Source organism: Emys orbicularis, chromosome 8, assembly GCF_028017835.1.
Source record: "Emys orbicularis isolate rEmyOrb1 chromosome 8, rEmyOrb1.hap1, whole genome shotgun sequence".
Lineage (NCBI taxonomy): Eukaryota > Metazoa > Chordata > Testudines > Emydidae > Emys > Emys orbicularis.
This window is the reverse complement of record NC_088690.1, coordinates 6,511,724-6,533,420: the sequence shown is the minus strand read 5'-3', so window position 1 is coordinate 6,533,420 and position 21,697 is coordinate 6,511,724. Positions and strand designations below refer to the sequence as shown.

At 44.1% G+C, this 21,697-nt stretch overlaps 1 protein-coding gene across 1 annotated transcript in view; it reads left to right on the top strand.

Moving 5' to 3' along the window:
• STIL (STIL centriolar assembly protein) overlaps window positions 1–14,388 on the top strand; it is a 30,867-nt gene extending 16,479 nt beyond the window's left edge. The window contains 6 exon segments of the mRNA XM_065409544.1: window positions 1,660–2,742; window positions 4,335–4,500; window positions 6,535–6,760; window positions 10,002–10,194; window positions 10,700–10,956; window positions 13,557–14,388. Coding sequence (XP_065265616.1) covers window positions 1,660–2,742; window positions 4,335–4,500; window positions 6,535–6,760; window positions 10,002–10,194; window positions 10,700–10,956; window positions 13,557–14,388 — 2,757 coding nt within the window.
• Window positions 14,389–21,697: the final 7,309 nt, after the last annotated feature.

Sequence of the window (21,697 nt, the reverse complement as noted above, 5' to 3'; positions counted from 1 at the left end):
AATGGTAGAATTATCAATAACAATGCAAAAAAGGCAGAAGTGTTCAATAAATGTTTCTGTTCTGTGTCTGGGGGGGAAAATGGATGATGTAGTCTCGTCGTATTGTGGTAACACACTTTCCATTCCACTAGGATCTCTGGAGGCTAAAGAAACTAAAGTTAGGCCAGGTCTACACTAACCCCCCCACTTCGGACTAAGGTACGCAAATTCAGCTACGTTAATAACGTAGCTGAATTCGAAGTACCTTAGTCCGAAGTTACCGCGGTCCAGACGCGGCAGGAAGGCTCCCCCGTCGATGCTGCGTACTCCGCTCGCCGAGCTGGAGTACCAGCGTCGAAGGCGAGCACTTCCGGGATCGATCCGGGGCACTTCCGGGATCGATCCGGGATCGATTTATCGCGTCTTAACCAGACGCGATAAATCGAACTCAGAAAACCGATTGCTTACATCCGGACCCGGATGTAAGTGAAGACGTACCCTTAGATATTTTAAATCAGTAAGTCCAGATAACCCGCTCTTTTAAAACTGTTGGAGGCAAATTGAGGAGCTCGCTGGATCATTAATGTTGATATTTAAATAAGTCTTGGAGCACTGGGGAAGTTCTGGAGGAAAGTTAATGTTGTACACATTTTTTAAAAGGGTAAACAGATGTGCTCTAGGAATTATTTTTGGGAAGTTCTATGGCCTGTTATACATGTTAGACTAGGTGATCGCAATGATACCTTCTGGCGTTGGTATCTGATCTCAAAGTGCTTTGACAAACATAAAGTTTCACCACACCTTGGGGGAGGTAGACATGACTTTTCTAAGCTATCTACTTGGTAGCAGAATTGGAGGACCCAAGAATCTTGACTCCAAGTTCAGTCTAATTCTTATTGCTGGTAATATAGTTCCTTCTGATTAAAAGCTGTAAAGTGCATTAGCACTTGTGAATAGAAACCCTGGTGTTAGACTTGAACCTGCAGGGTAAAGCCAGCTGAACCATACTTGCCCTAGAGTTGTTAGGGAACAGCAGTATCGTCTCCCTTTTGGCAAGGGGAGAGGCAGCAGAAAAACTGACTAAACAGTACATTTCTGAGTGGGAAGATATGAAGGTCCCCTGTCTAATGGGAACACCTGTTTTTTCCTCAATTCTATTCCATGCTCCGAAAGCTTTTGAATGGGTGCATTTTATAAACTTAAATACCCAGAAATCAGTAAATACGTAGTCATTCTAGACTTAAGTACACTAACTTAAAATCCCCACACTAGGGATTTTTTAGCTGCCTGGGCTGGGAGTACTGTGAAGGGCACACTCCATCCTGAAAGGGAAGGACCATGCTACTCGAGCAGTCTTGTGGCTGTTTCTCTCCCAAACACCCATCCCCCAGAGTAACACACTGACTCTGTAGACACAACATTCGGGCCTCCTTAGTGGCAGGAATTTTGCCTCAGAACAGGGCTTTTACAGGATTCCTATCTTCCCACTCTTGGCTCCCTATTGCCTTGAGCGGGTGGGGAAGAAGTCTTATTGACCTGAAGCAACATTTTTATCTGTCCCATATTTATTTTGGCTAGGAGTTGCAGAGAAGTTGTGCTTTTAGAAATGTAGATCAGATAAGGTGACATGATGGTTCCCAAGCTAGCTTGACTTCACTCTTATAACTGTCTCCTATCCAGGTTACTAAGATCCATCCTTCGGTTCCTGAACTCTCCCTTGTCTTTGATGGCAGCTTCATGGAACCAAAACTAATGTCTCAGCCTATGGAGACCATGAATAATAAAAATCAACCACTGCTGGTACCTCAGCCTAATAAAAAGACCTATTCAACAGGACCATTATACCAAAATCAATGCTTTGATAACAATAAACAAAGCTTCAGCACCCATGCTAGACATTCTTCATTGAGAAGGTTACCGAGCCAATTAAACCAGATAACTCCAACTTTAAAACCTTGCAGAGGAAAGCAGCTGCCACTACAGCAACAGCCTAATTGTAGGAGAATTGGCCTTCAAACAAGAAAGAGTTCTGGATCTTCTTCCTCTTCATCATCCCCTTCCCCTTCAACACCTCGCAGTGGGCCCTCTCCTGATACATCTGTGCATCAACCCAGGATGCCATCTGAAAGACTTGTATCAAATCCTGATAGAGCCACACAAAGAAAAGGGGAACCTCCAGCAACGAGACCCTCAACATCTAATTCTAAGCAGCCTCCTGGTGCCACACAGCCTCTCCAGTACAACGTTGCTTTTTCACACCAGAACTCAAGAAGACCAACAGAACTGCAGATGCCTGTCCCTCAAGTGCCATCTTGCTGTCCAGCCAGTGTATGTGGTTGTCCACTTCATGGACATATCCAATACAGTTCAACAAATGCTTGGCAAGGACTGGTTAAAATGGGCACCAATCATGCAGAAATCCAGTCTGATGTTCCTCAAGAGAGCGCATATTCAGTTTTCCATCAAAATGTCACTTGTCCAAATATTTGCTGTAGTCCAATACATACCCCAAGTAGTTCTGTAACTCCTGGGTACAATGGGAAAATGGGGAATTGTTCTCCCCTTGGTAGCAGCTTATCACCTGGGTCAAGACTTTCTTCACATCCAAGCCCTTGCCATCTCCAATCTTGTGCAGCACATTCAGCATGCACACATGCACCTGCTCCCAAAATGGAATCAGATAATGGAATGATGGGATTATCTCCAGATGCTTACAGGATTCTTACAGAACAAGACAGGCAGCTGAAATTACTTCAAGCTCAGGTTTGTTTGGGAGGTTTTCCCCTCTGCCCTCTTACTGATAAATACACTCTGGTAAATATGTTCTAAAAATAACACTAATGAAAATAACTTGGTTATAGCTATCTTTTTGGTTGGAATAAGGGATCCTGTCAAATTGGAACCCAAGTAGGCAGCTCTACTGATGATTGGTCTCTGTTAAAGTAAATTGAAAGCAAATTCATTTGATTTTTCTAATTAGATTATTTTGGAATTACAATCAAGTAACACAGGTAAATATTTGCTCTGTTTTCAGTAAACTGTTTTGTATTACTAGGAGATAGCTGTCTCTACCCATCCAGAAAGTAAACTGCACAGTTTAATGAGCCATGAACTAGTTTGGAATGAATATAAATATATGGTGAAAGCACGGTGCATTCTAATGTGTTTTCTTCCCCCATAACCAAATTTGCAACTTAATAGCTTATAACAGACTTGTGTGACCTTTTTTTGAGAAGCACGAATACCTCCATTGTTTGCAACATGCTGTTGAAATTCAGCAGGGTCAAAGCACTGGGGTTGGAAGTGTGCTTTTCTTTTGGTTGTCCCATGGAATTCCATTCAGGATGAATTAAGTTGCCATTTCCCTTCTATCCCTTGCATTCCTCTGGAAAATGTCAGCCTGCCAAAATGGTAGCTGAACAAGAAAATTCTAAAGAGCCAGGCTGCTTCCAGAGCAGCTGTAGCAACAGGAGGTGGAGCCAAGCCAGGCTCCTTTCCTCCCCCACCTCCTGATTATATCCCCTTCCCCCACCATGGACTTAGCTTGAGGTACCAATGGCCCATTCTCTTCCTCAGCCTGGCCCCCAGGATGATAGCCTCCTCCTTCTGCAAGCTAGTGTAGTTCAAGTGTCAAGTTGAAGGTTCAGGGTTCAAACCTGGTGGATGATGCAAGAGGAAAGTGGAAGAACTGTAGTAATAACAGAACTCTTCTGTGTGTGTTTTTTTTTTTTTTTTTTTTTTTTTTAAAAGAACAAACTAGGAAATGACATTGAAAGAATATTATTTAGATTGCAAAGATAAGAACTCCAAGGTTGATGCTAGATTTTTGGTTGCACATGAAACCTTAAGTCTGCTCCCTTATGCATATGCATTATGACACAGTATTTAATCACATGATCATGTACTGTCTTTCCACAGTACCCCGGCTTCCTTTAGTGAACAGGATGGATGCAGAAGGGGTAAATCTGGCTTTTCCAAGCTTTCATGTACTTAGCTTTGCAACCTAAATGATGTTTTTTAACACGTTGGGAAGGGGGGGAGCTATACAAAAGAGGCTAATGGTGGGGGCTTCAAACAGGCATAGTGCAAATAGGTACATAAAAGCTTTTTAGTGTAGTTCTGCCAGCTGACCTTCATTTGCCTGCTATTCCAAGCTGAAAATAGACCCTATAAATCATGCCAAACTCTCTGACGGTAACTAAAATACCATTAAACTTGTCTTGTATTGCAACATAATCAGAATTTGAATCCAGATCTTCAGTAATGAAAGTCTAGTATGGTAACTCGCTGTCAACTAGCGTCCTGAATTTATTATACTTGCAGTGCAAGTGATACTCTCCTGATAACTGTTCCAGATCCAGCGTTTGTTGGAAGCACAAACTCTTCAACCTTGTTCTACTAAAACTACTATAGGTAACAATGCCCTACAGTCTGAGAAGCAGTTGGAATTTGTTGCCATGGAAACACAATCTTCCCAAGGTTTACACATGAGAAAAAGTGTGAGCATTGCTGTAAGCACAGGTAACACCTTTTTTTATTCCTTTTCAGAATGACAATGATATAAACCTGTTCTTAATATTGCTTCGACTTGTGCCTGATTTTCAGAAGTGCCGAACACCTTTAGTCATAGTCAATCCGTTGTTAGGGGCTAAGCACCTCAGAAAATCAGGCCCATCTTTTGGGAGTTGTCACGCAAGGTCAGACAGGAGTTCTTCTTGACAAGGAGATGAAGGCGATGCATTCAACCCATGACTCAGTCACAATAACTTTGGTCCCTTTCTCTATATGCAAAATGATGTACATACTCTTGCTTTAGGTGTAATAGTTCTAATCCTGTATGGCATACTATCAAATATTTATCCAGGACACCTTTAAGGTTCTCCATTTTCCCACCAATACTATATGCTAGGTACTGATGTCATATCTTTCTTCAGGGGGAAATTGACTCCCTTTAATGTCAGTGAGTGTCACAACTGAAGCCAGTAGGCCATGAACTAATGTATCTATCTGGTCCTATTAACCTTTATTACAAGGTTGTGGCTGGTTTGGAGGGGGAGATAACCCCACAGTCTTACAGATGGGCACATCCCTTTCTTCAAAAGTGAATTTAGAGGTATACAAGACTAATTGTATTCCTATCTAGTTGTTTCATTTGTTAAATAAAATGCAGCATTTATTTGCTATTGTACATAAAGTAACACTGTTAAATTGAAGAACAATGTTAATTTTCGCAATTATTTCATTAATTAAAGGCAGCTTCCTCAGATTTTTTTTTTTTTCTGAACGGTGTTTTAGAACTTGTCATTTTAAAAACAAAAGCAAAAAAAACCCCTAGTGAAAATAAAACCAAACACAGCAATGGCTTTTATTTCTGTATAACTGTAGAGCAGGGGTAGGCAACCTTTCAGAAGTGGTGTGCCGAGTCTTCATTTATTCACTTTAATTTAAGGTTTTGCGTGCTGGTAATACATTTTAACGGGTTTTTTAGAAGGGGTCTCTCTCTAAGTGTATATTATAGAACTAAACTATTGTTGTATGTAAAGTAAACAAGGTTTTCAAAATGTTTAAGAAGCTTCATTTAAAATTAAATTAAAATGCTGATCTTATGCCGCCAGCCTGCTCAGCCTGCTGGGTGGGGGGTTCAGGGCAGAGGGCTGGGTGGGGGGGGACGGGGACTCGAGGTCAGGGCAAAGGGCTGGGGTGTGTGTGTGTGGAGGTGCAGGGCACAAGGCTGGGTGTGGGGGGTTCAGGGCAAAGGGCTGGGGTGTGTGTGTGGAGGTGCAGGGCACAAGGCTGGGTGTGGGGGGTTCAGGGCAGAGGGCTGGGGTGTGTGTGGAGATGCAGGGCAGAAGGCTGGGTGTTGGGGGGCAACTTAAGGTCAGGTCAGAGGGCTGGGGGGGTGCAGGGCAGAGGGATAGGTGTGTGTTGGGGTGGGGAGGTGCAGGGCAGAAGTCTGGGGTGCTCGGCTCGTGGGGGTGCTCCCAGCCCCCTGCCCTGAGCGGCTCATGGCAGGGGGCTGGGAGGGATATGACCTGTTCCACCCCCTTCCCCCAGGCCCGTCCCTACCTCTCTCTGCCTCCTCTACGGAGCAGCAAGCACGCTGCCGCTCGGCTCTGCTCCTCTGGGGGGAGGAGGAGGAGGAGGGGCTGGAATGCACCACGTTGTGCGAAGAAGCGGGGGAGGGGGAAGCTTGGCTGCCGCAGGACCAAGCTTCTGCCTCCTGCCCCCGCAGGGGAGAGCAGTGTGCGGGGGGGGGGGGGCTGAGTGGGGCGGGGGGCCGGGACACCCCCCTCCCCACCGCTCTCCCCTGCCGGGGCAGGAGGCAGAAGCTTGATCCTGTGGCAGCCAAGCTTCCCCCTCCCCCGTTTCTTCCCACAGCGTGGTGCATTCCGGCCCCTCCACCCCTCCTCCTCCTCAGTGGGCAGCAGTGTGCCACTCAGAATTGGCACGCGTGCCGTAGGTTGCCGACCCCTGCTGTAGAGAATAAATGTATTGGAAAACAAATGACCTTTTCGAAACTTAAAATCACAAACTGCATTAATTTTCCTCTGCTAGGTGCTAGCTTATTTTGGAATGCACCATGTGAAAAGCAAGAAGACTCTGTGTGTCCAGTTAAACAAGATGACACTGAAATATCTAAAGAAGATATAAGCATTTCTATTAACACTGAGCAAGATACAAGTAATACAAGTATTGCCTCCTCATTAAAGGCTGTTGACATACCCAGCTTTGTAGAAAGTTGCCATCTTGCAGAAGAAGGAACTAACCAGGCTGGACTCAGGTAAATATTTGATTTGAAAAATCTTGTTTGTGGGTTGATAGTACTTGTTCACTGTTTAGTTCACTCGCCGTTTAAGTAATGTCATTTAGAAGCAACTGACTTTTTTACAGAACTTCGTCGGTTGGCATCTGACTTAACTAAATGTTCTGTATAATTCCTTTTGCCTTTAATCCTGTCTCCAAAATCACTTGTGCAGATGTACCAAATATAGTTGCCCTTGGCAGTCGGGCACCTTTGGTGGCAGCAAAACCCCCCTAGGTAACTTTTTTTTTTTTTTTTTTAAATTGCAGACATCTTCCAAGCAATATTCTCATCCTCTCCTTAAATCACAAGGGGAAACACTGCTATACTTATCATTTTCCTACATGAGTTCTCCACTGCCAGCGTTAAAATTGCCTACGGTTCTCAGGGGCTGATTTATCCACAGGACTAGAGGGTTGAAGGTCATATGACTTGATTACCTCCCTGGATTCTTCTGTGTTTCACACCTAATCACTGACTTTTTTTTCCCTTGTGTTCTCACTGTACTAAGTCAAAATATAGAATCTATTAATGTGGCACTAGAATAAGCCATTTCGATTACTTTTAAACCTCCATTCACAATTTTACAATGATGTTAAGAGAATTTAACTCAAAGCACTTCCAGTATTAGAATGAGATTAGAGTTTTCCATGCATAGATATTCTCAATCTTTTCCCTTGATAAAGAATCAAATGTTTTCATTTTCAGATAGCTACATAAATATAAAATCCTGATCCAGTACATTTCACAGGTGTAAAAGGCTAAGTGAAGACAAACCATTCAGATCAGATTAAATTAATGTCTAAAAATAGTCATACTGGAAAAAGGTTAGTCATTAAACTGATAAACTATGGATTTCTAACTAACTTGGGGCTCTGAATTAGAATTGGGGAAGTAGCATGCGCATGTAGTTTTAGTTAATGTGAGCATTGGCTCAATCAGTCCTTTTCTAACATGGCTGGTTTTAGAGAGAACTCTCTCGAGCACTGTTTTCTAACTTGGCTTTATACACATGTGAAGTACTTTGATGATTTCTTCATAGGAAGAATGCACAGTAGCATTGGGTTTTACCTGTTTGTTTTTGCTGGGGATAATGAATTGCTTCTCCTTGCAGTAATTGATAACCTGCATTGACTATCTGGCACAGCACATGATTTAAATCTTATCTCTTTCAACATGCACTGTTGATTGGTTTGGGTTCCGATATTTTTCCGCTATCGTTCATGTTTGTTTCTGGGGGTCACCCGAGATCTATCTGGGACCCCAGCATTATCATTCCTTCTGGCCTCAACTGTTACACATTTGTAGATAACACCCAGATACAGTGGTTTTCCCATGCCCTGTGATAGTTCACTGTGGCATATCTGCCTTTCTGATGTGTGAAGACATGGAATCAGATTCTTCCCTGAAGCTCCTATTCATGTCAGTAACAGTGAAATTTTTCAGTCTGGACTTCACTTATCTTATTGTAGAAACCAGTTGAGTGTGTAGCACTGTGAACATACCATCCTTTCAGCCAGGTTGATATTTTCTCTAAAACTGAAGTATGTGAAAATATCGGTATGTGTTTACAGTGAAACACAGTAACAATACTTGTCACTAATATTTGTGTTAAAATGGCTTTGTGTTGAACTACAAAGCAAAACCAACAAAAAGAGTCTTAAGGGCTTTGAAGAAGCAATAAAATGCTGACATTTTGGAAACTTGGATGCAGCAGGTGAAACAGATGGCCAGAGGGAGGATCACTAGTTCATCTAGTCTGATCTCCTGTGTAACACAGGCAACACAATGTCATAATGATGAAAGTATATCCATCAGACAAACATTCAGTCTTGCTTTGAAGACTTACTCCTGGGGGAATTCTGCATCACTGCACGTGTGCAGAATTCTTGTCCTCCGCAGATTTCTTTGCTTCCCTGCAGAAAAATGGCTTCTGACAGGGAAACAAAAAGAAGCCGCCAGAGCGATCACGCTCCCTCCCCAGCATTGCAGGCAGGTCAGTTCAGGTGCCTGGAGCAGACGGTAGAGATGTAAATCACCGCTGGGGAGAGGGAGGCTGGGGGAGAGGGAGGCTGACTCTGACTGTCCCTCTTGCTCACTATTGCAGCACGTTCGGTGTGGAGGGGCAGGGTTTTGGGGTGTTTCTGAGGAGTGGGGCAGGCTCTGTCCCGTCAGGCAGAGCAGAATGTAGCAGCCTGCCTGCTTAGTGAATTGTTCCCATTTTCTTTGTGTATAAAATAGGTGTAAAAGTTAAGGCTCCTTTACATTGCCAGAGTGGTGTAAAGGATAGTGGCCTTATAAATGCTTATGGTGCTTTAGTGATTAGACCTGGTCTAAATTTTTGGACTGAAAAAATTTTCTATCAAAATGTGCTCCATGAACTCTTTGCTATTGACCGTTCTGGAGCTGGTCAGTAGCCAATATAAATTGTGAGTTTCATTCCCCAGGCCTCACTTGCTCTTCTTCAGTTGCCTATGATGTAACACTGAGCATATGGCTGCATTTATTTGTTGACTAATAACGAGAAATAAAGGGTCAAACCTAGCTACATTACTGTTAGGCCAGGGGGATTGGGGATTTTCTCCAGTGCTCCCAGCTCCCGTTCTCCGTCCATTGTACTGTAGTTTAAATAAATTACCAAAATAATTGAAACCAGCATGATTATATTGCATTATTTTGACAAATAAAATATGCAGAATTTTGCAGAATTTTAAAATACTGTGTGCAGAATTTTTAATTTTGGGGGCAGAATTTCCCCAGGTTTAGAGAATTCAAGAGACCAAGAACCCTCCACTTCCCTTGGTGTCTTGTTCCAATTGTTAATCACCTTTGCTGTTTTAAGAATTTGTGCCTTATTTCCAGTTTGAAGTTGTCTTGCTGTACTTTCTAGCTGTTGGTTCTTGTGCCCTTCCTTTTGGTAGATTAGTAACCAGTATATCCTCCCTATGGAGGTACTTGTATATTGTAATCAAGTCAACTCTTGATCTTCTTTTTGATAAGTTAAACAGAGCTCCTTCAGCCTCTTTGTAAAGCACTTTTTTCCAGCCTTTGAATCATTTTTATAGCTCTTTGCTGCACCCACTCCAGTCTTTTTGACATCTTGGAGAACAGTAAGAGAAATGGAGAGATGATATAATTTTCCAAGATTTAGATTCATAGGTTACTTTCAAACAAAGTAAAAAATCAATGGTGTATTAACTCATTGTTCTGTCTCCTTCAGAAATGAGCCAGTTTCCCCAGCATGTGCTCCAAATTCACTGTTGGAAGAAAGTGTTAGCATGTGTTTACAGACAGGACCCACGGAGGGAGCTAACTACCACATGGTGGAACCAAATGAACCAGAAGCTGAGCATGCTGGTCCATCACTGCCTAGACACCCATCCGATGATCAAAAGTTTTACCAGGATATATTGGTAAAAGTATTTTAACACAAACCCTTTAATATCTGGCAGTCTTTCATATCTTACAATTATTTGCCACTTGTCCTTCATAGTGTGTTCTCATAACCAGAATAGGCTCCATGCAATACACTACTGTGGCTTTCACATGGCTGAAATTGAGTACGGTTGTCACATGCATCTCCTCTCTTCATGTTTTCTGCAGTGCAAAAGAGAGGCAAGCTTGTGACTTGCTTTTCTTGGAGCCTTAAATACTCCTTCTGCCCTTCACGCCTTCTATGCATAAATGTTGTATTTTATTTTTGCACACCACTTAATACACAACATTTAGTGATACCAATAGTTAACTTATTCTGACAAACAAGTCAAATTATTTTCAGATCTAGCTGTACGGTAGTTTGATTTGGAGTAAATATGCCATAGATAACACATAACCGGATTCTGTAGTAAACTCCTTTGTCATGTTCCTGCGCCCTTGACTAGTTGATCCACATGTGCTTATGCTTTTTCCCCTTTGTAGGGTCAAGTAAACCACTTCTTAAAGTCATCCTCTGAAGAATGTGATCCTCCATGTACAAAACAAACAATGGTCGACAATGATGGTACCACATGTCGGAATATTAATGACCCAAAGGAAAGGAGTTCAGTATCTGACCCAGGCCTGACAGATAAAGATAGTGTGATTAGTGCAACCCTTAAGCAATTAAGGAACCTTGGAGTAAAAATTGAATCACCTGACAAAATGAAGAAAAATGCGCACAAAGTAGAGAATGCCAGGTAAAGTGTTAGCCTTCACTGTTCGTTCTCTTCAGATAGAAAGACAAATAGAGACCAAGAGTCCCCAGCGAGCAAGTAGTGATGCAGAAAAGGCCTAATGCATTACCTCCAGGACCATGTTTTTGATACTCGTGCACAGGGAACACAAGCTTGGTCTGACCTTCTCAGCCTAGTTCATGCTGGGCACTACTAGAGCTGTTAGAAGAGAATGGTGGGGAAAGTTGGACTCCATCCAGATATTTACACAGGCACTAGATACAGGATAGCCCCCTAATTTTTCTTTTAAGAAAAAGAAACAGTTCTCAAACTTGGGTTGGGCAGTGCATCCAGCTAGCCACAGTGTTCCTGCTATCACAGGTTAAAAAACCTCATTGTTCTTTAAGGAGTGGTGTTTGCTGCTAGATATATCCCAGTACAAAACTCTGAGAATTGCTAGAGGCTTTCTTAACCAGTGAAACTTTTAAAGTAAAATCAAGCATCTCTGTATGCTGTGTGGCTGTTTCAAGCCCTCCTTTGTCTTGTATTTCACAGGTGTAAGTTTAGTTGTCATCAAACTTGTGCATGAGACCAAAACTGGAGGGACAGCAAACACATGAGATGAGGACAGAACCAATCAATAAAGTAATATGGAGAGCTTAGAGCAGTGGGGAACTGGAGGCAATGAGAAGAGGTACAGGCCTGAACCCATGGAGAGGACACAGATTAAAAATGGAGGGTGGGAAGATAAAGATTACCAAGGAGCCAACCCAGCTGCATTAACGCAAGCTTCGTTTTCATCTTTATGCGTCCTTAATGTGACCATGTTTCTTTATTCATGTAAACTAAGAGTTCTGGCTGCTGCAAAGAAGGTATAGTGGCTGGCAGGCAGGCAGGGAGGAGATGTCTGTTTCAAGAACTTCTCCCCAGTAGGAAAAAGTTTGAGAATTGTTCTAACTTGCATTGCAGCAGGTGCTTTTACCAAAGTTTAAGACAGCCTGTATTACTGGCTGTATCAAACTTCCCCACCATCACTCTCAAGCTTGTGTTCTGTTAATATGTTCCATTAACATGCTAATAGGTGTGATACTATAAAACTAACTAGAGGGCTCCTTTCTTGATATACCTCTTAAAAACAGAAAATCCTCCCTCCTGTCATCTTTGTGGCTGATCGAGATCTTCTTTCACAATTGTCTGCATCACAGTAGGGAGCAAGCTGAGAACCAGGCTCCTCCTGCTTATTTTTTGGTGGTCTATTTTTTGAGCCAAAAAATGTTCTCACAAGTTCATCTTTCTACACATATCACTAGAGTACATAGATGCCTTCAATCTCTTGATATTGAGGAAACTGGATTTATTAATCTGAAGCACATAGCCTGTAATAGATGCAGTAATGAGCACCAGTATCTTGGAGCTTGTCTTGACCGTGTATTTTTAGGATTAGACATTACAAGAGTTTAGTGGAGCAAGGACAGGAAAGAGTGAACTTCCTTCACATACTGAAAGAGCTCTTGAAAAACTATATCCTTCCCAGTAACAATAAAAGTCTCTTAACTTCCCTTTTCAGGCTTTTGGAAATGGGTATATTGGAAAAAATCTCTAGATGTCCTGGCATTATTTTGCCATAGAGACAAAAAAGCAATCCTTAACCAGTTACTGGTTTACAACAGAGGCTGTCTTCCAGCTGGATAAAAATATTGGGCTACATGGCAACATATAAATAATAGCCAGCTCTCACATAGCGCTTATCACTAGTAGATCTCAAAGCAATCACGAAAGAGTCCAATATGATCCCCATTTTATAGGTGGGGAAACTGAGACACAGAAGTACTGTAACTTGGTCACTGACCTGCTGGGTGACCCTGGACAAGTCCCAGGCCAGTGCTCTAACCACTAGGACACATTGCATCTCTGGGTAGGGATCAACTATTAATTAGTTTCCAGGTGGCATATTGAACTGTTGGTCTTAAAATACAAAGCCCTAAAGCCTGCCTGAGGCTTCCTGTCACCGTGTTACACTACCGAAGTTGTGATCAGCATTGGATCAGGGATGATTATTCTCAATCCCCTAGCGCAGTGTTTCCCAAACTTGGGACGCCGCTTGTGTAGGGAAAGCCCCTGGTGGGCCGGGCCGCTCTGTTTACCTGCCGCGTCCACAGGTCCGGCCGATCGCGGCTCCCAGTGGCCGCGGTTCACTGCTCCAGGCCAATGGGGGCTGCTAGAAGCCAGTACGTCCCTCGGCCTGCGCCGCTTCCAACAGGCCCCGTTGGCCTGGAGCAGCGAACTGTGGCCACTGGGAGCTGAGATCGGCCGGACCTGCAGACGCAGCAGGTAAACAAACCGGCCCGGCCCACCAGGGGCTTTCCCTACACAAGCGGCGTCCCAAGTTTGGGAAACACTGCCCTAGTGGATCTTTTTCTGTAATGTAGATACCATTAGGTAAGACACACAATCTTACTATGTGAGGTGTGTGTTTAATTATGTGAACAAATAGCCTGCTTAAAAACCAGATATTTCGGCGAGTTTAGGAGGGGGGAAATACACTTCACTGTGTTGGTATTCTGAAATGACATGCACACAGTATAAAGCTAAATTAACTTAATTTTCGGTGCTTTGTGTTTTAGCGTATTGGCCTGCATAAATCCTGAAGCAGTGGTCCCTGGACTAAACTACATGTCATTTGTTAATGTCGGCATGAGTGGGTTAACTCCCAATGGAGTTGATCTGAGTATGGAGGCAAATGCAATAGCACTCAAGTATCTAAGTGAAAGTCAACTGACGCAGCTTTCTCTCCGTCACACAAGTGAAAAAAAACCTGAAGATTCATCTTTCCAAAATCTTTTACATGCAAATATGGACAAGAACATGATGGGTCTTAGCTTAATTTCACCAAACAATATGTCCTTTGCAACCAAGAAGTACATGAAAAGATACGGGCTCCTACAAAGCAGTGACAATAGTGAAGATGAAGAGGAGCTGCAAACTCAGAACTGCAGCATCTCTAGTATTAGCAAGAGTGAAGATGTGTTGGAGACTAACTTTAAGCCCATGTTGGAGGGCTTTAACTTCTGGAAAGAATCTTCTGAAGGAGTTTGTGATAGATTATCCATTAACCTGAAACCTTACAAGGAGTCAACTGGAAGTTATTCTTTGTCAGAATCCGATGGTCCTGTATTGAGAAATATTACAAATGAGGTCTTTCCTCCAAAAATACTACATCAACCACATGAGAATTCACAGCAGATTCTGAAGGATTTAAAGCCAAAAACCAAACTTGTAGCTGGGAAAGTAGAGTTCACTCAGCAACCTGACAGGGAGAACCTAGGAAATGTTCGGATCTTCTCTGAAAATCTACAAACTCCCACGCTTGAGACATTAAATCAGGCAGACAGCATGAGTTCAGTTGGTACCTTTCTCGATGTAAAACACCTCAGACAGTTGCCAAAGCTCTTCTGAAACTTTTTTTGAGGGGAAAAAAAAGACTGGCAACCAGCACTTAGATTTGAAGCCTTCTCAAGGTTGAACAAGATTAGAAGAAGCCAATGATTACGTTGCCTTTATAGGTTACTTAGCTCAGTGTTTCCCAAACTTGGGACGCCGCTTGTGTAGGGAAAGCCCCTGGTGGGCCGGGCCGCTCTGTTTACCTGCCGCGTCCGCAGGTCCGGCCGATCGCGGCTCCCAGTGGCCGCAGTTCACTGCTCCAGGCCAATGGGGGCTGCTAGAAGCCAGTACGTCCCTCGGCCTGCGCCACTTCCAACAGGCCCCGTTGGCCTGGAGCAGCGAACTGTGGCCACTGGGAGCTGAGATCGGCCGGACCTGCAGACGCAGCAGGTAAACAAACCGGCCCGGCCCACCAGGGGCTTTCCCTACACAAGCGGCGTCCCAAGTTTGGGAAACACTGACTTAGCTTTCTTGGCAACAAAGGACTAACAAAACTGAGTATGTGATACAGTGCTGGTCCACCAGATGCTCAGCTGACAGGGATTTGGCTGTCAGATTTTAAAGAAAAATACGTACTTTTGTTTACAATTTGGATACATCTTTAATATCCAAAAGGTCAATCAATTCAGAATAGTCTGGACATAAGCTGTGCTCCAATATATTTTTAATGATGCCTGTTTCTTAACTTTTCAATTCTTGCATTTTTTTTAAAGCATCATTGACCTTTTTATACATTTGTGCCAACATTGAGCTATAGGGTATAATGTGTAGGTGGGAGTTTAAACTCAAATAGAATGAACGCACTGACTTTAAAGTTTACCCAAGCATATGGCAGGGTTACTGTATGTGGAAAAGCATAACCTTGACTTTAATTAGTATAAAATTATTTAAAATTCAGCCACAATTGCACATATAATAGACATTAAATGTATCATGAAAACCTAAGAAGGACGTCAGTAAAATTAGCACTCAATGTTTATATCTTTTTTGTGGGTTTTTTTCTACTGAATGAGTGTCTATTTATTTGAAAAGTACATGTTAATCATAAAAGGCCAAGCAAATCCGTATGATACAAAACTGGACTATTGATCTGTTGCTTATTTATGTTTGATGTGGTGTTTAATCCTTGTTAAAACACTTACAATATAGCAATCACAGTTAATTGTTAAACGAGTGACTAACCTTAAGTAAAATTGCAAGTATGCTGTTTCACATGGTTTTCAAACTTTTTAACAACTCTTGAGTTCAATAAAGACAAGCAAACTAATTGATTTACTTTGTTCTTCTGTGTTAATATGTAAATTAACCTGTTATCAACACTCTGGAGTGCATTACTGAAATAGCCTTTTCTTTTCTTTTTTTTGTAATCCTATAAGATTTATACATTTGTTGAGTTCATGAATCTAATAAATTATTCATTCTTACTTTAATGGTCCATTTCTGTAATGAGCTTTTAGATTTTTTTGGTTCAATATTTTGGCTGTTGTCACTAGCTTCACTTACTAAGTTATTTACAATCTTAAATGGCATTTCATGTACTGACTTTAGTGGTAACCTCTCTACCTACTTTTTATCAGGTGCTCTCCAGCCATGTAAAAACAATTCTTCCTGAGTTCTGTTAATTCTGACCTGCAGCATAGCTTCTGCTCAGGACTCCAAGAACAGCAATCAATTGTCATGGTCAATAGGGACCAAGGGCCTGATCCAGCTCCTGCTGAAGTCCAGTGCCAGGCTTTTCCACTGAATTCAGGGGAAGTTGGAGTGAGTCATAAATGGGGAAAATAAACTCCTCCCTAATGAAGTGAATGCCCTAATGGAACTAGAGCCATCTAGTGTCTCACTGATAAATCAGCGTATTTATGCTAAATCAGCATTTAGTTACTTGTTTCAATGGAGGTTAAGTCCATTAATGGCTATTAGCCAGGCTGGGTAAGGAATGGTGTCCCTAGCCTCTGTTTGTCAGAGGATGGAGATGGATGGCAGGAGAGAGATCACTTGATCATTACCTATTAGGTTCACTCCCTCTGGGGCACCTGGCATTGCCCACTGTCAGTAGACAGGATACTGGGCTGGATGGACCTTTGGTCTGACCAAGTACAGCCATTCTTATGTTCTAATGCAAAATGGATCAATGACAGGCTGTGTATGACAGTTGATCAACCCAGATTTCACCCTGCTTCAGGAGCTAAGAACCCCCACCTTCTTTCCCAACTGCTAAATTAGGAAGCAAAAAAATTGCTTCATAGAACTCCTTTCGCTTTAGACCACCAAGCAAGCCATTGCTTTACCTCTGAACTCTTAGCAGGGATTTAGTGCTGTGAAAAGGCGCTACAGTACAAGCAGCAAGCTTTCTCCCTGCCACTGTGCTTCCACTGTGACCTCAAAGGCTTTCCAGAACAGAGAGTAGCACTACCAGGGTTGGCTATGGGTTGTGGAGAGCAGGTTTTCTCAATGCCACTTGCACTGGAAATTTTTGCAGCGTGTCAAGAAGATAATCTTACTCCTTCCTCTCTGGATGTGATGTGAACCCTCTGGAAGTCTGGCTCTCTACTTGGCCCAACTGGAATCCAGGGCAGTAAATATATCTTCCGTTACAATAACTAGAATAAAAATTCTTAAGTGTAAGCTTGTACTTTAGAACAGAAGCCAGGTACTAGAGGTGAGATCCATAAAGGGGACTTAGGCATTGCAACACTGAGCATCATGGTGCCTAGAAAATCCAAGAACAATACTGTGATCCACAAAGCCGAGTTAGATGCCTAAGAATGAGATCCACAAATGCCAGCTTGCTAGGTGGGTAGCTGCCTAAGCTAGCCTATGGGAGGCGCTGATTCGAGAGGGGTGTGCTAAGCCCTGCCCCCTCTCACAGATAGGCACCTATCACTGCTAGCAGTACATGAACAGGAACCAGCTGCCTGGAGTCGGACGTTTTAGGCGCCTACAGTTTTTTGCCAGAATAAGTTGGGAGTCTGTCTTGCTCTACACAAAAGAGCTGGAGGAGGTGCCCACCTTAACTTTTAGCCCAGTGGTTAGAGCACTCACCTGGGATGTGAGAGACCCAGCTTCAAATTGCCCCCTCTGGCAGAAGGGGGGACCAGATTTGACAGGGGTGTCCCACCTCTCAGGAGCATGCACTAGCTACTGAGTTAAGGGATATTCTGATGTGTGGATCTCTCTCCTGTTGAAGCTGTTCCACTGTGCATAAATAATGAAAGGGTGATTGGCATGAGGGAATTGGACACCTCCCCACAATTACTCTCCAAGTATTTATCTGTAGTGGAACATACTGGTATTGCAGAGAAATCAGACTTTCTCAGCAGAGTCCAACTTTCCTCAACCTAAGAGCTGGGGGGGGGCGGGGGGGACGGAGTGGGGATTGGGGTGGTAGGTGGGAGCGGGCTGTCTTTCAACAGGTTAGTATGTCTGCTTGTTAACATCAAGCTGTCCACTGAGGGTGTGTCTACACAACAACTAGACAACTGCATCTGGCCTGTGCCAGCTGGCTCGGGCTGTTTCATTGCTGTGTAGACTTCTGGGCTCTGGCTGGAGCCCAAGCTCTGGGACCCTGTGATAATTGGAACTGGAGAAAAGTACTGAGAATATGCTGTAATGAGTCCTGCATTGTGCCCTAGGGCAATGAATAGATGGCCTCATGGCTTTTATCTCAATTTCTGTTTCTGTGCAACCAAGAGATCAGATGCACTTTCCAGCTGTAGCCTTCTGCCTCTCAGTCCTCTACAGGTAAGCACCTATCTCATGACCTTTGGCCCTCCTGGATGTGGTTGGTATTTTTTAGAGCTAGCCAGGGTTATTTTTGTGTGCAATTTGTTACAATAAAGCTACAACCTTGTCTTCCATTATACTCCAAGTGGGGCTAATGGAAGAATAAGAATATTGGTAAGGTATTGGCCATTTAAAGCAAAATATTTAATGGCATCATCTAGACTCCAGTGGTCTTTAACATATATATTTCTGTCCATATTATGACCAGTTGTATCTTGCCAAAGTGGATTGTTTAATGATCAACAAGAATATTTGTTGGCTCTTAGGCCCTTTTCCCCCATTGTCTACATATTTTGAAGCCCCTATAGAATCTTTTGAAGGTACAAACCTCTAGTAATCAGGTATAAGCCCACTAGCTATTTGGATGTGTTTGGTCAAATAATAAAATGGTTTAATGTTTTAAATCTGTCATTGCTAGGTTTCAGAGTTAACATCCCCTTAACATTGATGAGGCCGTTCATACCTCTGAGCTATTCTTTTTGTTTTGTGTTTTTGTTTTGTTCAGTATTTTCAAGAAGATGGCAACTGCATTGGTTTAGACTGTCGACATTCTGAAGCCTTATTGATTGATTGATATCTAGAAAGGTAATTTTCAAACAAAAGCTCAACGGCTAGAGCACAATCTTGAAGCAGGGGTTGGACTCTGGCAAATCCCACAAACTCTAGAATCATGGGATAGACAGAAACCTGATTGTTCATGTCATTTTCAACCACTCGGAGAAGGAAAAACAGTTACTTACCTTCTCGTAACTTGTTCTTCAAGATGTGGTGTTCATGTCCATTCCAATACCCACCCTCCTACCCCTCTGTTGTAGTAGCCGGCAAGAAGGAACTGAAGGGGGGTCAGGTCGGCAGACCACTACATTGAGCACCCTGAGGGCACAACTTCAGGGGGCACCTAGGCCGACCCTACGGATCCTGCTAGGGGCAAAATCTTCCGGCTGCCATGCACGTGCACACCTGATTGGAATGGACATGAACAACACGTCTTGAAGAACAACAGTTACGAGAAGGTGAGTAACCGTTTTATCCATCCAGCCTATGGTGCTACGCGGGGTGGAGGTGGGAGGTGTTAATATTGCTCTCTGCTGCAATAGCCACTTGGCATCTCCCCTGAGATCAGCACTCTAGTGTCCTAAAGTTAACTAGACACACACAGTGAGGGTCCTTGCCCCAATTAGATTCTTTTCTAAATAGGCAAGATGTATTAAAAGGGGAAGGGAGGAAGATAGGTTAAATAATTGCCCTGGGTCTCTAGAACACGGACAATTATAAGTCAGTGGAAACACCCCCAGTGATTTCAGTGGGCTTTGGCTCAGGGGCAGAGTAGAGAACCCAGGCCAGGTCTGTTAAATGTGCGTCCTTTACCATTAGACCACCTTGCTTTCACCGTCGGTGTCCATCCCTGCAGAGAATACCTTAATTATAACTAAAGGCGGCGTTGGTATGAAACTCTACAAGGCAGCTCCTATTCACACGGCACGGGGATGGTGAAGGTGGGGTAAGGCGATGTAGACCCCTGTTGGTCTATACCGTGTGTGGTCTAGAAATGATGTAACATGGATTATCCTGGGGCCATAGCCATGGCTTTATGGATCGGGAGGCACACAAGAGGCTTGACTTCCTAATCTCCCCTCCCCAGCCAAGTCTGTTCTATCTTTAACGCTTCCTGTTCTGAGAGGAGCCGAGCCTGATCGTGCTTCCTGGATGGAGCTCGAAACACGCACAGCAAAGACTCTGCTAGTCGTGACTGCTCACGTATCTTCCCCCCTCCCGCCCCATTCACACTCAACATCAAAGGCAGGGCAGGAAACCCATCAATCCATCCAGTCATGGTACGTCTCTCCCACGGGGGCCGCGAAAAGCCGCTTCAGGGAAGTTGAAACGAAGGAAGCTCAAGGGCCCTTTTCCCTTCCCCTCTCAGCAGTTTGTACAGGTGGGGGGCACGTGGGTAAAACATTTCCACGCGAGGGGGGGCCCGTTCCTAGGAGACCACAGCTCAAGTGCAAACGGGGAGCCCCCAAAGGACAGCTTGGAGTTGGCAAGGAATGGAAGGGGGGAGGGGAGATGAGATAATTTCTGCTCATCTATCCTTCCCCTGGCCGGAGAGAGAGAGATCTGGATCTAGCCAGAGAGGGGGTGGCCGATGGGAAAACAACCAGCCTTTGGTTTAGCTCCACGTGTGTTTTAAGATGTGGCACCCTGCAAGCTGCCTTGCTCAAGAGCCGGTGGTTTTTGCAAACCGGTAGCAAAAGGCCTCCAGGGAGTTAGGCTCAAGTGCTCAGTGGCGGGGACAAGAGCAGATGATGTATGTGTGTGTGTGTGTGGGGGGGGAATTTGTGGTTGAGCCTGGGGGCATCGTGCCTAGCGGGATCGGGCCCGGGATCGGGCCCAGGAGCGGGGAGACCCCTGTCTCAGGAGGCTAAGTGAAAAGCTTGGGGACGGAACCTGGTTCTTGACAGGTTTCCGGGCTCCCTTAGAGAGGATCACATTCCCCCTCACGCCCATTCCCTTCCCCACCTTTGGGGGTCTAATGCGAATAACGAATTAATCGTTGTTCGTTACCTGGGGGGCTGTGGGTTCCGCTAAACTGCACGGCCTGGCGTCCCCCCGCTTTCTGGTTTATGTGTTTTGGGGGGGTCTCTGCTGCCCGAGCGCGAAATGATCAGAACCGGCTCGTGGGGAGCGACCGGCCTTTGGGTGGAAGGAGAATTGGACGCAAAGGTGCCTGTGAAACCCCAGCCAAACCCGATCTTTTCTCTCCCTCGTTCCTCACCTGCCGGGTGTGTGTGTGTGTGTGTGTGTGTGTGTGTGTGTGTGTGTGTGTGTGTGTGTGTGTGTGTGTGTGTGTGTGTGTGTGTGTGTGTGTGTGTGTGTGTGTGTGAAAGGACCAGGATTCTGGTGGCTTCAGGTGGCCCTGTGTCCTCGGAAGCCTTTGTTCTGAAATGCCCAATACACCGCGTTTGCAGGGTAAGGCCTTCTCTGTCTCACACAATTGACGAGGCTGGCTGCATTTTAGGACAGGGATGATGGGATCCCTTGCAAAGAGCCAGCCTCCCACGCCAAACCCTCCTGGAGGCGAACCGCCCAGGACTGGGAAGCGGAAGGTAGCCAGGTAGGCGCATATGGGTAAGAGAGAGAAAATAAACGCTGATTCTTTTTCTCATCTCACATGACTGCTGGTAAAACCCAGGCAGCCTCTAACTAAGGATGATCCAGCGCCGAGACCTTCACAGCACAGCCGTCAGCTATCCCCTACCTCGTGTCTTTGCTGATCAAACAGAAAACCCCTGAGATACACGCGGCCATCACATTGTTCCAAAGGGGGGGGGGGGAATAAATCAACATTGGGAGTTGAGTGCCCCAAAACTACACACTCTGTTTCGCAATCATTTCCCTGAAGGTTGCTTGGCCATTCTGCAATTGTAAAAGGTAGCACATGTGCAACCAAATCACGATTTAATCCTGGACAAACCAGGGTGGCATCCTACATTTGATTTCGTTATTTACTTAGTTATTTCTTGTTTTGTTTATTTGTGTG